Consider the following 16,449-nt stretch of genomic DNA (forward strand, 5'->3'; position numbering starts at 1 on the left):
TTACGTAATACAATTCCTAATTAATCTAGCAATTGATATCAATTCAATTAATCCACCAAGCCTAAAGTAAATTAAACAAATCAAATATCATATTCCATTAAAATAGAATAACATTAATCAAATCCATAGAAAGTTAAGAAATTACATTACTTTATCAGAATGTGTAGGAATTGAAATCCCCTTGAACTAAATTGAAAAAGTCTAGCCAAACATCTTAAACTGAGAACAACAAGTGTTTCTGAATGAATCTCTTTGTATATGTGATTCTTCTTAGAAACCTTATGTTCTATTTATAGCCCCTTCGAATAATCCTAAAAATGTGTGTATAGCCTCCCAAACGGTTTACAATTCAAATTCCTAAATTGTAGGCATTGAGTCCTACTCTTTCCAAAACAAGTTGAGTAATTTTTTGCTTGAACATGTGAGCTGATTTTGGGTCTGGAAAAGACCTGAATTCGGGCCAGGGCTCTCGTGAAAGTTGTAGCCCTAGTTATAAGCTTTTGAACACATCTTCAATCATTTCAATTGGACTTCTTTAACTCAAGTTATAGCCCAATTACTGACCTGTGCCCAAGCTGTGACAGGATTAGATCTTCTAACTTTGATGTAAATTTTGAGTACCCAATTCTACTAGGATTAAAATGCGTAACCCAATTTAAAAAGCTCAAAATATCTAATTCAAACCTCAAGAGGACCTCTTTCTCATTCTGGAACTTTAAGATCGTCAAAGTCTCCACTAAACCTTCAGAGGTCGAATTTGAAAATGTCTAAAAACTGCACATTATGCTCAACTTCATTCGCACGCCTCCATTCCTTTCCTAATTCACAAAATATATTAATAAACTCAATTAATCATAGAATATATCACAAAGATTGATATAAAGGGATTGAAAATATCAGTTATTGAATACTTATCAACATGGTATTTGATGTAAGAGTTATTACATACCATGGGGACAGTATCTTAGAAATTGGGATTGTTTCTACTCTAAACACTGGGTTGAACGTGGTTAGAAATTAGGATTGTTTCTGCTTTGTTTTATATACCGAATTTATGGTATTATGTACTCTTATATATCGTGTTCATGAAATTATAGTGGATTTTTCCCATTTGTGGATATAGGCAAGTGCCAAACCCCGTAAACATCTTATTTGTTTATTTGTGCGATAGAGTTTAAAGAATGAAAGAATGAGACCCCAAAAAAGAGTCTTTACAAGAGTTTATGCCTCCTGGACATTCCCAAGAATTTTTTAATATTAAAACTTAGAAAGAAGAGAAAGGCGACTTTAAAAAAAATATATCATCAAAGACAAAGCTACCAACCGAAATTGTTTATACTAGAGAGAAGAAAAAGACACTGTGATAGGTTGGCTTCAAGTAACCGTGTCTTGATTAACAAATGATAATTATTAAAAAAAAAAGTGAGGCTGCTATGCTTTGGATGCTTTTCTCTTTTCTGCGTTGGTTCTCCCCAACTAGTGTTGGGACATTTATGACTCGCTCTCCTATTTGCTCTTATGTAAACTTGTATGTCTTTAGGAAAGTTATATAGTAAAGAATAAAATTATAAATATAAATATAATTTAGGAGTTCGAATAGAAATTGAAATATGAATCCTATTTGAAAAAGAATATCCTATATACTACCTATAAATATGGGGGTGAAAACCAATTTAAGGTTATGAGAGAATATGAGAACACAGATGACAACGTGTCGTCAACACTACATAATTAATAAACCTTAATCCGAATTATTAACTAGTAGATAGTGTGAGTAATGATTAAGTTGATCCCATAGGGCAGTAGTTGAATCTAAATTCCAATTATTTAAAATATTGTCGGCAGGGTTTCTGAGGCATTAGGAAAATAGGCAGTTTTTGATAACTTTTTTTAAATAAATCAAGTGATAATTAATCAAACACGTTGACACGCATAATAATTAGGGGTGGAAATAAAAAGGGGAAACAGACCGAAACGAAAAATGGATCGAAACCGGTCTGAAAATTTAGCTTTTCCTGGTTTCGATTCGCTATATTTTGTAAACGAATTTCGGTTCATTTCCCCTTTTTGAAATAATAAAACGGTTATTGGAACCGAATTTTTGAACCGATTTAATGAATAAAAAATAATTTATATTTTATTATTTTCAATTAAAAAAATTTATCCTGGTTTAGTCTCACTTATGGCATTTTCCATCCAGTGTTAAACCAAACATCTTTGTTTTACAATCTTTGATTATAATTGTAGTGACTAATTAGGGCTTTCAGTTATGCATATCAAATCAATCAATGAGCTAACACAATCTTATCAATCAACAAGCAATCAAAGTAGAGATTAAGAAAACCATGAAATAACAGAAAAAACAATTGACACAGGGGATTTATAGTGGTTCGGCTAAGGTAGCACCTCCACTCTTCAAGGCACACTATAGGGTATTTTATTACTCAAGGAAACCAAGATTACAAGGTAACAACCGGAAAAACAAGAAAGAACACACCCGAAATATCCCTCTGAAAACTCTGTTTTCTTCAGCACAAAAGATCTGATTTTATACAGATCAGGACTCCATTGATCATTCAGCTGTCCAGAAAAATCTACAGTTTGTTAGAGCAAAGGAGCACTAGAATCTTCTGTTGTTAGGGCTAAGAATGAACTAGAGAAGGCGTAAAGGAGCTGCGCATTCTGTTGCAACAGAATGAAATTCGTGTGCCAGATAAGGCACTTAAAACTGATGGCTGAAACGCTGCGTATTGGTTTAATTTGAGGCTGACCTTTGAATGATGCTGACTCACCGTGGCATACACAAGCCACATCATCATCACAATAATTTTAAATTATGAATATCTTTGTACATTAAAAAATATGAATTTAAATAATTCAATTACAAAAAATATGATTTTAATTCAAGTTAAAAAATGGGCTAAGGTGGAAGGATGAATGTAATTGGGTTAAAATGATCCAGACCCATTTCAATAAACTTGTAATAAAAAAAAAAAAAAAAAATTGGGCCAAAGTGGTGGGTTTGTTGAATTGGGCCGAATTATCCAGTCATTGAGTTAACGGGTTTAAAACCGGTTAATTGACCGAATTTTCAATTTGATTAGCAACTGGTTTACAAAGAAAACGGACGGTTCGGTTTTATTTTTTTTTAAAAAACCAGTCAGTTCAAGTTTGGGTGAACCAATTAAGTTAACCAGCTTTTACACCCTAATAATAATTGAAAAAATGTAGCCTAGGTCGTGCAAGAATTCTAAGGAAAAAAAAAATCAGCAATAAAACATAAACCCCTTAAAGTTTAATGTAGCCAAACAGGCAATGAAACTCAAAAGTTTAAACAAGTTACAGTATATTATAAACTCAAACATTATAATATAGTGAAATTTTTATTCAAAAGATAACCATTGTTAACATAATCTGTTATCTAATAAATAAAATTTGACCAAAAAAAAAAAAATCTTTTTGCTTTATGTGATTATAAATAAAATAAACAAAACAATAATTAAATAAAATAAATATAAAAATCTGAAAAATGTTTTTCATAAGAATATAATTTTATCCAACAAAATTAAAAAAAGGCAGAATAGATAACGTAAAGCATGAGGTAATGGTATACACGTCAGGTTTATGCTTATAGTCAAGCTTTACAGCTAAGATTAATATCACCATTATTAATTTTGTCGTTCTCGACGACTTGACCGGCTCTGCTATAAATTTTCTCTTCCCTTTAATCTTACTAAACACAATCAATAACAGAACTCACTAGTTTAAAACAAACAACACTACAAGTAGCCATGGCTGACGCTCAAACTACTGATACCCAAACAGTTTCTCACGATATTCACAACATCCTTTCTTCTTCAGAGAGAGACTTTCTTATTCGCAACGACGGTGAACAGGTAATGATATCTTTAATTCTTTCACTTTTGCTTCTGGAAGTAAATATATGGTTCTACTTTCTTATTAGATTTTCAGTTGATTTTATCAAACATGAGTAGTTTAATTAGCATCGGTGATGAATAAGGGGCTTTAAGTTTTCAAGTTTTAAGTATTGGAAGTTTTTATTGATTTAGTAATTGATTATTGTTTTTTTTAGGAGTGTGATTGACAAGGGAATATATATATATACATATATATTTTCAAAAGAATTTTGATTTTACAGGTTAAAATTGAGAGCTTGAAGGGAAAGAAGGTTGGGTTGTATTTCTCAGCATCATGGTGTGGTCCGTGTAAGCGATTTACGCCTGTTTTAGTGGAGGTGTACAATGAAATCTCATCAAAGGGTGATTTTGAGGTGGTTTTTGTTTCGGCTGATAAGGATGATGAGGCATTCAAGGGCTACTTCTCAAAGATGCCTTGGCTTGCAATCCCATTCTCTGACTCGGAGACACGTGATGGCTTGGACGAGTTGTTCAAGGTTAGGGGGATCCCTTACCTGGTGATTCTTGATGAAAATGGGAAAGTTTTGACTGATAGTGGAGTGGAGATCATTCGAGAGTATGGAGTGGAAGGGTACCCTTTTACTGAAGAAAAGATCAAGGAAATGAAAGAGGAAGAAGAAAGAGCCAAAAGGGAACAGTCCTTAAAATCTATCTTGGTCACCAAATCACGTGATTATGTAGTTTCATCTGATGGAAAAAAGGTAACTTTTGATGACAATGATAATTTCTTGTGAAAATTTTAAAGCTCATATCATCTTTTTGAAATGTGTTGTTCCTCATCTAATCTGAATTTAGTCTTAATTTGTATACAAGATACCTGTCTCGGAACTTGAAGGGAAGACAGTTGGTCTGTACTTTTCGTTGCAATTAAACAAGTACTGTGCTGAATTTACTCCACAGCTGATCAAGGTCTATGAGAAGCTGAAAGAAAACAGGGAAAACTTTGAGATTGTGTTGATATCACTCGATGACAACGAGGAATCTTTCAAGGAGAGCTTAGGTAGCGTGCCTTGGCTAGCATTGCCCTTCAATGATAAGAGCTGCCAGAAGCTGGCTCGGTACTTTGAGCTCTCCACCCTTCCTACTCTAGTGATCATTGGCCCAGATGGGAAAACTCTCAATTCCAATGTTGCCGAAGCTGTTGAAGAACATGGAGTTGAGGCATTCCCTTTCACCCCAGAAAAGTTTGCAGAACTTGCTGAAATAGAAAAAGCAAAAGAAGCAGCTCAAACCCTGGAGTCAGTTCTGGTTTCTGGGGATCGAGATTTTGTCATCGGGAAAGATGGAAGCAAGGTATGATACTTTTGAGTTATTTAGTGCTACTACTTCTTTAATAGCCTATTAGCCTTATTACACTTTTGTTCCAATTGATGTGATCATGCATGTTCCTCATCAGTGAGATCTTACTGTTGTAATCATGTTCTACTTAGCAATGCAAGCTAGTTTCGACCTCTTTACATATGATGACTTCTATCTCCTGTTTCAGATCCCACTGTCTGATTTAGTTGGGAAGACCATTCTCCTGTACTTTTCGGCACATTGGTGCCCTCCCTGCCGTGCATTTTTGCCAAAACTCACAGAAGCATACCACAAAATCAAGGCAAAGAATGAACCATTTGAAGTGATTTTTATATCTAGTGACAGGGACCAAGCTTCCTTTGATGAATTTTTTTCAGGAATGCCATGGCTAGCGCTTCCCTTTGGTGATCCAAGGAAGGCATCTCTGAGTAGGAAATTCAAGGTCTATGGCATTCCTATGCTAGTTGCTCTTGGACCAACTGGCCGAACTGTCACAAAAGAAGCCAGGAATTTGATTTCAGTCCATGGAGCCGATGCTTATCCTTTTGCTGAAGAGCATTTGAAGAATATTGAAGCAAAATATGAGGAGATTGCAAAGGGGTGGCCTGAGAAGGTGAAGCATGCACTCCATGAGCATGAGCTTGTGCGGACTCGTCGTACTATTTATAACTGCGATGGATGTGATGAAGAAGGACATATGTGGTCATTCTACTGTGAAGAGTGTGACTTCGATCTCCATCCCAAGTGTGCTTTGGAAGAGGATAAAGAAACCAAAGATGATGATGCCAAGGAAGAAAAACCCAGCAAAGAAGGATGGATCTGTGATGGGGATGTCTGTCACAGGGCTTGAGATATTTGTCTTTTTGTGCTGACAAGTATATGGGTCTTTTTGCCCATGGATTCTCTTTGTTGTGTATGTCTTTTTATTAAAGAGTGATGTATGTCCATTAATAAACTTCATGATAAGTACATCGTTGTTATATATATATATATATATCTATATGGCTATCAGCTTGTGTTAAAGCTTGATGTATTTTCTCCTGGTATCAAATCGTAATCATATAAACTGAATTATCAAGTTGTACTAAGTTTATGATTCATCAGAAACCCTGCGCAAAGATTTGTTTTTATTCAATCGTAACTCTAGTGAATGACTTAATAAGTAAATGATGTCCAACTTAGAATTATTAAAGCGAATTTCGTGAAGCCTCTGGCTCTGTATGGTAAAAGTTTCAATACATTTGAATCGAATGAACAATTTCTTATAAAAGGTAATCAACAATTCGATGTGCGAGGTAAAATGTTCACATTAGTATTCAGTAAATCAAATCAGCAAAACCAATTAAAAGAGTTCTGTTTGGTTTCAGATAAATTTCTTACTTTGTTTTTACTTGGGTTATGGTTTGGTACAGTGAAAAGAGAGTGGATCTGGAGATTGACCCATATCCAAAAATGATGGCTGTGGAGGGTGGGGAGTGGGAACTGGACAATTGGGACTAAATAATGGAGATATATTAGCCACAGATCCAGAGTTTCATATTATAACACGGTATTTAGACTTACTCGCAAGTAATAACAGTTAACAATTGGAAATTGGATCAAGTCTTCCTTGAATTAATGGCTTTCAATTAGAAGATTACCCCAATGTTTAGCTGAACTTCTTTAACAGAGTGACATGAAAACTATCAGAAAACAGAGGAACCAGAAGAAAATAAAAGAAATGATAACATGAACCTCAAAAAAAAAAAAAAAAAAAAAAAAAAAAAAAAAGCCTATTCCAGAAACCAAATCAAGCTGAGGGAGAGGAAGCGTTGACATTAGAAATTTGCTCAAGCTCACTCACAATTTCGAACACTGTAGGCCTCAGAGAAGGTGACAGATTAATGCATTTTATAGCCAAATCCAACATTTTAAGAGCTTGCTTTTTATCATAATCTCCAGACAGATTTGTATCCACGAAGTTCAAAAGCATTTGCTCTGAATGTAAAACACATGCACAATTGCGAGAGTGTAAGGCCGTTAAATGTACAACGGAATCTGAAAACTCAACTGCTTGGGATCTGCATAAAATTTGGTCTATTTCCCTCACCTTATTTAAAAGATAATCGTTCCCTTGGTTTTCTTCGCTCTTTGAATTACTCTTTCCACTAACTATTTCAAGCAGATACTCCATAACTATAAACATCAACTTTGTCTGTTATAGCTTTTCGTATTGCATACTCAGGTGCCATATTTACTCTGAAACAATAACAAAAAATCTCACAAATAACACAAATAACTTGTTCGTTTGATTCAAAATATTTGACAGATGAATCTTAACCTGTTCCTATTTCTTCAATGAAGTTGTATGGATTTTCCTCGTCATAAAGTTTTGCCAGTCCAAAGTCCAAAAACCTTAGGGTTAAGATTTCCATCAAGTAGAATATTACTTACTTTAACATTTATGTGAACAACTTTACCTCTTGCATGATCTTTGATGCAGATACTTCAGACCCCTTGCTATTCCAAGGCATATGTTAACTCTTTTTGGCCAATCAAGTATCACTTTAGAATTCAACTCATCTGCATAATTCACAACATTTATGTTGTTAATTTTCGCACAAACTTAACCTCAAAGTGATAGGAAGATAAAAATAAAATTTATGTGCCAAAATGATTAAAGAAAATGAAATCAAACTAGAAAGTAACATGAATGTTGTTAATCGAACTTATGACTAAAAGAAAACTTACCAAACAATACTCGTTTAAGTGAGCCTTTTTCCATATATTCATAAATCAGCAAGTGCAGATCATTTTTGGAATAGACATCCAACAATTTGACAAGATTGTCATGCTTAACTGTTTCAAAGCATAGACTTCAGTTCCTATCTGATTAATTTCTGATTGAAAAGAAAGCTTCTGCACAGCTATCGTCTGATCTGATAGTTGAGCCTTGTACAAAACAAAGACTAGTAATAAATAAAGTGCCCAAATGTAAAAATTATTTACATACTAAACATTCATCCCAACATAATTAAAGTATAACCTTGTATATCAACCCAAAACGCCCTTTGCCAATCTTATTCTTAGGGCTGAAATTTCGAGTAGCATCTTTCACTTGTTTAATAGTGTAAGACTTGCCTCGGAGTTCCACCTTTGTCACTACACAGATTCAAAAAATAAAAGCATAACTAAAATTATCTTAACAAAAGAATTTAAATTAGTCATTTGAATTTATTGCACATTACCACGCAGCTCTGCGTCTCCCAGATATCCCATTCTCCACATAAAAAGCCAATACAAGAACCAATAGAAGAAGTCCAGTTAATACAGAAGCAACCACAATCCATGCTATCGGTAATGGTTTGATATCTGAATACAATAGTAGATTGCAACAAGAACCATACTGTCAGCATAGTCATAAAAATGGGAATTTGAACAAGATTAAACAGAAGGGCAAGTGTGAAAATTTGTACTTCGAGTGACAGAAATAGCTGATATGAGAGGTCCATTCAGATCAAGCGGATCATAAATAGATCTCTTTCCGGCCCAAAAAAACGGATCTCCAGTAGATTATCATGAACATAAATATCTTTGAAATTGTCAATCCGCTCCATATTTGGAGTATTCCCAGTGTTCTTTTTTATCTTTGAAAGTGAAGTTTCACATTGTAATTGCCATTGTGTAAGCAGAAACCATAATATGTTAAGAGATTGAGGGCAAACACGAGCTTTAAAATATATCTCGGGAACATAAGCTTCACCAGGTTTAACGTTCTGTATGTAATTTGTGGAATCGGGCGACCATAAGAAGTCTCCAAAACAACTATAAGCCCAGTGCTTTGTTGAATTTTCATACAAAGTAGTTAACAGTGTAGAATTATCTTGATCAAAGTCATTTTGATCAAATTTTATTCGCTCGCCACCAGCATTTATAAACAATGAATCGTCTGAAAGAAACAAGCTTCTCCAGTTGAGCAAAATGAAAACAATCAGAAAACAGAGGAAACCATAAAAAAGAAAGAGAAAAGATGATGAAAAGCAATGGAAAAAGTACGCAAGCTGAGGAAGAGGCAGTATTGAGATTAGAAATCTGCTCAAGTTCACTCAAAATGTCAGACATTGTAGGCCTCAGAGTTGGTGTCAGATTAATGCACTTTTATGGCCAAATCCAAGATTCTAACAGCTTGGTATTTGTCGTAGCCACCAGACAAATTTGTATCCACCATGTCTGAAAGCATTTCCTCTGAATGTAACCCACAAGCCTGCAATATTGCGACAGTTTTAGCCCTTAAATATACACTGCTTGACTCTGTTAAAGAAGTATAATGATTTGTCAATTTCCCTTGCCTTATTTAGCAGATACTCGTTCTCTTCATTCTTTGAATTACTCTTCCCACCAGGGCCAGCCCAAGGGGTAGGCAGGTGCCTAGGGCCCCCAAAAAATAAGGCCATAAAAGGTCTAAATTTTTTTTTTTTTTTTAATATATTACAAAAATAAAAATAGTGTATAATTTCTTATCTAGGCCAATCCAAGGGACTCAAAAAAAGTAGTCAAAAAGGCCTAAATTTATTATAAACTTTTTATATGATTCGGCAACCTGCCTATATCCATGGGACTAAGTCCAAATAAAGCTAATCTACTATAATAAACACTTATAATTCAGTTACAAAGCCAATGCTAAGCATCAATTGCAAGAATATTCCCTGATTTCACACCACTTCAAACTTCACACTTTGGTTAAACTTCGAACTACCACAACAAGCTTCATGCTAAGAGACCTCCTAGACAACCTTGAGCTTCTCTCAAGGATCAACACCGAAAACGTACTTTGGCTCCAATATCTTGAAATCTCATCAAGCATCACCAATGGAAACTTACGTTCCAAACATACTCAAATAAACGAAGTTTAACAACAATATTTGTAAGCCTACCAAAGCATATGAAACTTAATTGAAAACAAAAGATATCTCAAAGAATATACAGAGAACTTTTAGAGGTGTATTTAGGCTTAAACTAAAATGCATTGTTGAAGACGAATACAAAGAAATTTGCACACCAGTGCAAAGGGAAGTACTTTTCATGTTTAGTCATTTTAGGAAAGTTTTCACCAAGCTTTCTTGGGATCACTATAAAGCTAAACGAATTTTCTAATACACCAAATAAGCTAATTACATGTGTATATGAACCACTTACATATGTCTCAGATAAAGATAAATTATTTAAATCAGTTCAATGTGTCATATCTTTGCTAAATTGTTAAAAGTATTTATGTTCAAGTGTTCAAAGAGGTTGATGAATCCTCTTTAAAAAAATTGATTATTCTTTTATTAAAAGTTGAGTTAAAACTATAACCAATGATGTTTAATATAATAACAAAAATCTCAGGAGATTTTTGAAATGGGTTAAATGAATGTTTATCAAATTATCATCGTACCATTTATATTAATACTTGTAGAAGGGTTTTTATTATTTCAAAAACTTTAGGGTTTTCTTTTCTATTAATCAGGGGGGTTAAATTAACTCTTAACAAATTTTAAAGATAAAATTGGTTTCAATAGTCAAAATGGGTCAACGTTAATCCGGGATTTAGAGGGATGAAGGCATGAAGACTAAGGTTGCAGGTAACATTATGTGTTTCCACATCCAAATGACGATAAATTGTTCTTTCGCAATTGTGGTCAAATAAAGAAGCTGATTTGTCTTTGTGCTGAAAATTATAGCTCCCTTATTTCTGTTCATCTAATTTTTCAATGTATATATATGCACACACAAGACTAACACCATCGTAGCAATGCAAGAATGCTTTATTCTCTCCGTTTTCCCTTTACACAATTATATTTAATTCGCCTCTTTTCTTTTTCATGAAAATTTAAATTAAAGAAGTTATAGTGGTGCTTTCAGCTTTGTTCTCACGTAAAGTAGTAGTGTAATAAGGTAAAAATGAATGAGTCAGCAAGAAGTACCCTTTTCCTCTTTTGAAAATTCAAGCTCACTATTACTTGTTCATACAATTTATGAATATTAAAACTTATAAAGAAGTGAAATGCGACCTAAAAAATATATGACATCAAAGGTAAAGCTGCATGCGAACTTAAATTTTTTATATTAGAGAGAAGAAAAATGGCATTTTGTTTTCTTCGTTTAAAGCCTCATGTGTCCTAATTAACAAATTATAATTATCAAATAAGTGAGGCCAATATGCTTTCTAAGTGGGGTACTGCTTTTCTCTTTTCTTTTTTTGTTCTCACCAATAAGCTCTGATCACGTAATTAATCAAAAGGGATAGACTTCAAGAGCATCCTATGATTGGGATCTCCTAGATCTAGACTCTATTTGATCAAACTATTTAAATCAAATAATTGTATGAGATCATTACTAAATTATTAAGGATATATGTTCAAGTTAATACGTACTTACGAAAGGCAACATTGTCTCATATAGAGAACCTCTGAACTATGTAGCCAATTTTTAGCCCTTCAGCATTTCTTCTTAGGTTGAAAAACGAATCATAGGGTGAGATTAGCCCACCTATCAATATTCATTTAAATATCATTGACACAATTCTTTTTAGCTATCAGTTTAAATTTGTGTACATCTTGTTAGATCTTTGTGTTAGCATTTGTGATTGGATGTGACAAATTGCACTTCAGCTTTGACTGGCATGCAAAGGAACTTAAAAACACCAAATCTGTGGAACTTCTTACGAGAAATATAACACTCACTATTATCACTTTAATTTGAGGTTCCGCAGAATGATATGACTTCTGTGAAACTTCTTTAAGAAAACAGAGAAACCAGAAGAAAATAAAAGAAATGATAACATGAACCAAAAAAAAAAAAAAAAAAAAAAAAAAAAAAAAAAAAAAAAAAAAAAAAAAAAAAAAAAAAAAAAAAAAACACAAGGACAAATGTAGGGAGCCTATTCCATAAATCATTTTGATAAAACCAAACTGCTTAAAAATCAAGCTGAGGGAGAGGGAGCGTTGACATTAGAAATTTGCTCAAGCTCACTCACAATTTCGAGCATTGTAGGCCTGAGAGTAGGTGACAGATTAATGCACTGTATAGCCATATCCAACATTTTAAGAGCTTGCTTTTTATCATAATCTCCAGACAGATTTGTATCCACCAAGTTCAAAAGCATTTGCTCTGAGTTTAAAACACAAGCCTGCATAATTGCAACAGTGTAAGCCTTTAAATGTACAATGGGATCAGAAAACTGAGCTGCTTGGCTCTGCATAAAATTTGGTCTATTTCCCTCACCTTATTTAAAAGATAATCGTTCCCTTGGTTTTCTTCGGTCTTTGAATTACTCTTTCCACTAACTATTTCAAGCAAAAGTACTCCATAACTATAAACATCAGCTTTGTCTGTTATGGCTTTCCGTGTTGCACACTCTGGTGCCATATATACCCTGAAACAATAACAAGTAATCATACAAATAGCATAAATAACTTGTTCATTTGACTCAAAGAAATGACAAACGATTCTTACACTGTTCCTATTTCTTTGATGAACTGGTATGGATTTTCTTCGTCATAAATCTTTGCCAGTCCAAAGTTCGAAACCTTAGGGTTAAGATTTCCATCAAGTAAAATATTACTTGTTTTAACATTTCTGTGAACAACTTTACCACTTGTATGATCTTGATGTAGATACTTCAGCCCCCTTGCTATTCCAAGACATATGCTAACTCTCTTTGGCCAATCAAGTATCACTTTAGAATCCGACTCATCTGCACAATTCATAACATTAATGTTGTTAATTTAAAGAAGGATAATAACATGGAGATATATATAAAGATATAATTGTATGTTCCAAAGTGATTAAAGAAAATGAAATCAAAATTTACCAAACAATACTTGTTTAAGTGAGCCTTTTTCCATATATTCATAAATCAGCAAGTGTAGATCTTTTTTGGAATAGACATCCAACAATTCGACAAGATTGTCATGCTTTAACTGTTTCAAGGCATAGACTTCGGTTCCTATTTGATCCTTGTTTGATTCAAAAGAAAGCTTGGTCACAGCTACCGTCTGATCTGGCAGTTGAGCCTTATGCAAAACAAAGACTAGTAATAAATAAAGTGCCCAAATGTATGAATTATTCATCCCAACATAAAACAATATGTAAAGTATAACCTTGTATATCATCCCAAAACGCCCATTGCCAATCTTATTCGTTGGGCTGAAATTTCCAGTAGCATCTTTCACTTGTTTTATAGTGTAAGACTGGCCTCGGAGTACCACCTTTGTCACTACACAGATTAAAAAAGTAAAAGCATAACTAAAATTATCTTAACAAAAGAATTTAAATTAGAGTCATTTAAATTTATTGCATATTACCACGCAACTCTCTGTCTCCCAGATATCCCATTCTCCACATCAAAGCCAAAACAAGAACCAATAGAAGAAGTGCAGCTAATACAGAAGCAACCACAATCCATACTATCGGTAATGGTTTGATTTCTGAATACAATAGTTGATTGCAACAAGAACCATACTGTCAGCATAGTCGTAAAAATGGGAATTTGAACAAAATTAAACAGAAGGGCAAGTGTGAAATTTTGTACTTCGATTGACCGAAATAGCTGATATGAGAGGTCCATTCAGATCAAGCGGATAATAAATAGATCCTTTTCCAGCCCAGAATAAGCGAATCTCCAGTAGATTATCATGAACATAAACATCTGTAAAATTTTCAATCCACTCCATATTTGGAGTATTGCCAGTCATTTTTTTTATGTTGAAATCTCTTCGTAGTCGCTCCCCCTGTAATGGAGAATTCCTTAGTAGATGGCAAAACTGAAAATTAGCATAATGAGTTAAAGCATTACCTGAATATATATATCAAAAACTCGCTTCCCTAAACTGCTGTAGTCTTCATCTTTTGCAAATACAGTTTCGGCGAAGTGAAGATTCACAGTGTAAAGGCCATTGTGTAAGCAGAAACCATAATATGTTAGAGATTGAGGGCAAAGACGAGCTTTAACATATAACTGATCACGAACAGAAACTCCACATGTAATGTTTTGTATGTAATTTGTGGAATCCGTTGACGATAAGAACTCTCCCAAACAACTATAAGCCCAGGGCTTTTTTGAATTTTCATACAAAGTAGTTAACAGTGTGGAATTATCTTCATCAAAGACGTTTTTTCCAGAGTTTATTCGCTCGCCACCAGCATTTATAAACAATGAATTGTCTGAAAGAAACAAGAATGTCAGTATAATTAAAATTATTGTTGTCATATCAAGCCTCAAATTGTGTGCTTGCTGAAGAGTAAACGTACATTTGGATTTTTTTCTACCACAACGATTTTCCATGATCGGACGGAGGGATTCCCTAAAGAACACAATTCAATTGGTGAGAAAAATTCAGGGTTATATTAATTGCAGAATATTGAAGATATGGACTTACCTGTTACTCGGTTCACTGGTTGCAGCAGCACATGCAGACAAGTCCACGCAAAGGTTAAAAAGAGAGACACATCCAGAAGTAAAATTTAAAGCTCAAAAGAATGGGAGAATGATGCAATTTCCTTACATATTTATTTTTGAAAGATTCCTGCAAGATAACAATTTACAGATTTTATGATATATTTCCTCTATTGATATGATATATCTTTTAATTTAATAACGAAGATATAGTGTACCTATAATTGGTCCAATGGTTGAGCAGAAGCAACATGCAAACAAGTCCATGAAATATAAAGCGAATCTTTTATGAGTGATGGTTGATATAAAAAAAGAATTTTGATGATAAAAAATAGAAAAAAAAAGTAATTGAAAATAAAGAACAGTTGAGATTGATTCTGTATTTCTATTTCCTTACACATTTCTGTTTACCGCTTCAGTCAAATTATTGTGTGAAATACCCCTGTAACAGAATAATCGGCCATTTCATAGAAGAGTGAATCTTTTATAATTAAGTGATATTTGAAAGGCAAAAAGAATTTATGGATAAGAAAAGAAGAAAAAAAAAAAAAAAGGTAGAAGAAAGAAATAGCAGTGATATTTGTATTTCTATTTCCTTGCACATACTTGCTTTCTGCTCCTTCATTTGTAAAAATATTGAATGAAATACCCCTGCAAGATAATAATCAATAATTTCACAAAAGAGTGGAAATATCTCTTTACTTTTGTATAATGTGTAACAAGTATATATGGTCACAGACATGCACCTTCATACTATAAGCAGAAATGTATTTTATGTTTGCTCACATGACTAAATATTAATATATATTAAATGCCATCTCACTAGCTTAAGATTTTAGGTGGAATGATAATGACAATTTAATAGAAAGGGTGTCTTGGAGAATTAAATATTATTGAGCTTGCACCTGTAATTTACCTGTAAACTGAAGGTTTCCGACGGTCAAGTTCTATGTATTTAGTTGCCAAATATTAATGCTGGACTTTTACTAAATAGTTAAAAACTTTTTGTCAAGTAAGATATTTAACACTCTTAAAACTTACATATACAGTCAAACAAATTCTATACAGATGACAAGGTGATTCATCAACGATGTGTAACCATATATAGCTGTCTGTATTATAAGCAATATGATCTGCGGTGAAATTAAAGTTAATGATTGAAAAGTTCACGCAACCTGATGCAATAAAGTGTAATTAAATTTTCTTAGTAACATATATATATATATACCCCTTAGATTTCACTGTGTTATTAATCCGGCTGAGAATTGTTGGATTTATCACATCTTCGGAGAGAAACCTGAAAGCAGAGATGCCAATTAACGTCAGCGAATCTAGTGATGAAGAAGAACAGTGAGATTGATGGTGATCAAGAAAGGTTCACATACATGCTACTACTTGATTTCAGATTCAGAATAGAATCTGGGATCACACCGTTAAAGTTGTTGAAGCTCAAGTCGCTGCAATGCACATAAATAATATCTTGGAATAACTAGTCATTGAAGGTTCTCGGATAAATTATTAGTGACTTAATTAACGCAGTTATTATTGAAAGACAGATGAAATCTTTGGATTTTATTAGGAAAGAGACGTACAGTCGACTCAGATATGTATTTTGATCAGATATAAATGAGGGGATTTGACCGATAATATTGCAGTTTCGCAGTACCCTTGAAAAAATTAGTCAAATCAATTAGAGTTCAGGATCCGTCAAATAACATAATATATACAAATTAAGGATCTAAAAATTAAAAAAATTTCCTATAATTAACGGGAATAGATACATGATGCGTAAAA

At 33.5% G+C, this 16,449-nt stretch overlaps 2 protein-coding genes across 2 annotated transcripts; one reads left to right on the forward strand and one right to left on the reverse strand.

Moving 5' to 3' along the window:
• Positions 1 to 3,776: 3,776 nt before the first annotated feature.
• On the forward strand, positions 3,777 to 6,102 carry LOC116136281 (probable nucleoredoxin 1). The gene is made up of 4 exons (XM_031421997.1): positions 3,777 to 3,896; positions 4,160 to 4,639; positions 4,752 to 5,231; positions 5,425 to 6,102. Exons 1-4 carry the CDS (start codon positions 3,792 to 3,794, stop codon positions 6,085 to 6,087), a joined length of 1,728 nt encoding a protein of 575 aa, XP_031277857.1. The 5' UTR covers positions 3,777 to 3,791; the 3' UTR covers positions 6,088 to 6,102.
• Positions 6,103 to 12,142: 6,040 nt separating this feature from the next.
• Positions 12,143 to 14,172, reverse strand: LOC116136258 (probable LRR receptor-like serine/threonine-protein kinase At1g53440). Its single transcript, XM_031421980.1, has 8 exons — positions 14,056 to 14,172; positions 13,792 to 13,990; positions 13,565 to 13,687; positions 13,361 to 13,476; positions 13,072 to 13,273; positions 12,714 to 12,954; positions 12,483 to 12,633; positions 12,143 to 12,387 (listed from the first exon to the last, which is right to left on the reverse strand). The coding sequence occupies exons 2-8, from the start codon at positions 13,952 to 13,954 to the stop codon at positions 12,181 to 12,183; spliced, it is 1,203 nt and encodes a 400-aa protein (XP_031277840.1). The 5' UTR covers positions 13,955 to 13,990; positions 14,056 to 14,172; the 3' UTR covers positions 12,143 to 12,180.
• Positions 14,173 to 16,449: the final 2,277 nt, after the last annotated feature.

This window comes from Pistacia vera, unplaced genomic scaffold, assembly GCF_008641045.1.
Source record: "Pistacia vera cultivar Batoury unplaced genomic scaffold, PisVer_v2 Contig310, whole genome shotgun sequence".
NCBI lineage: Eukaryota > Viridiplantae > Streptophyta > Magnoliopsida > Sapindales > Anacardiaceae > Pistacia > Pistacia vera.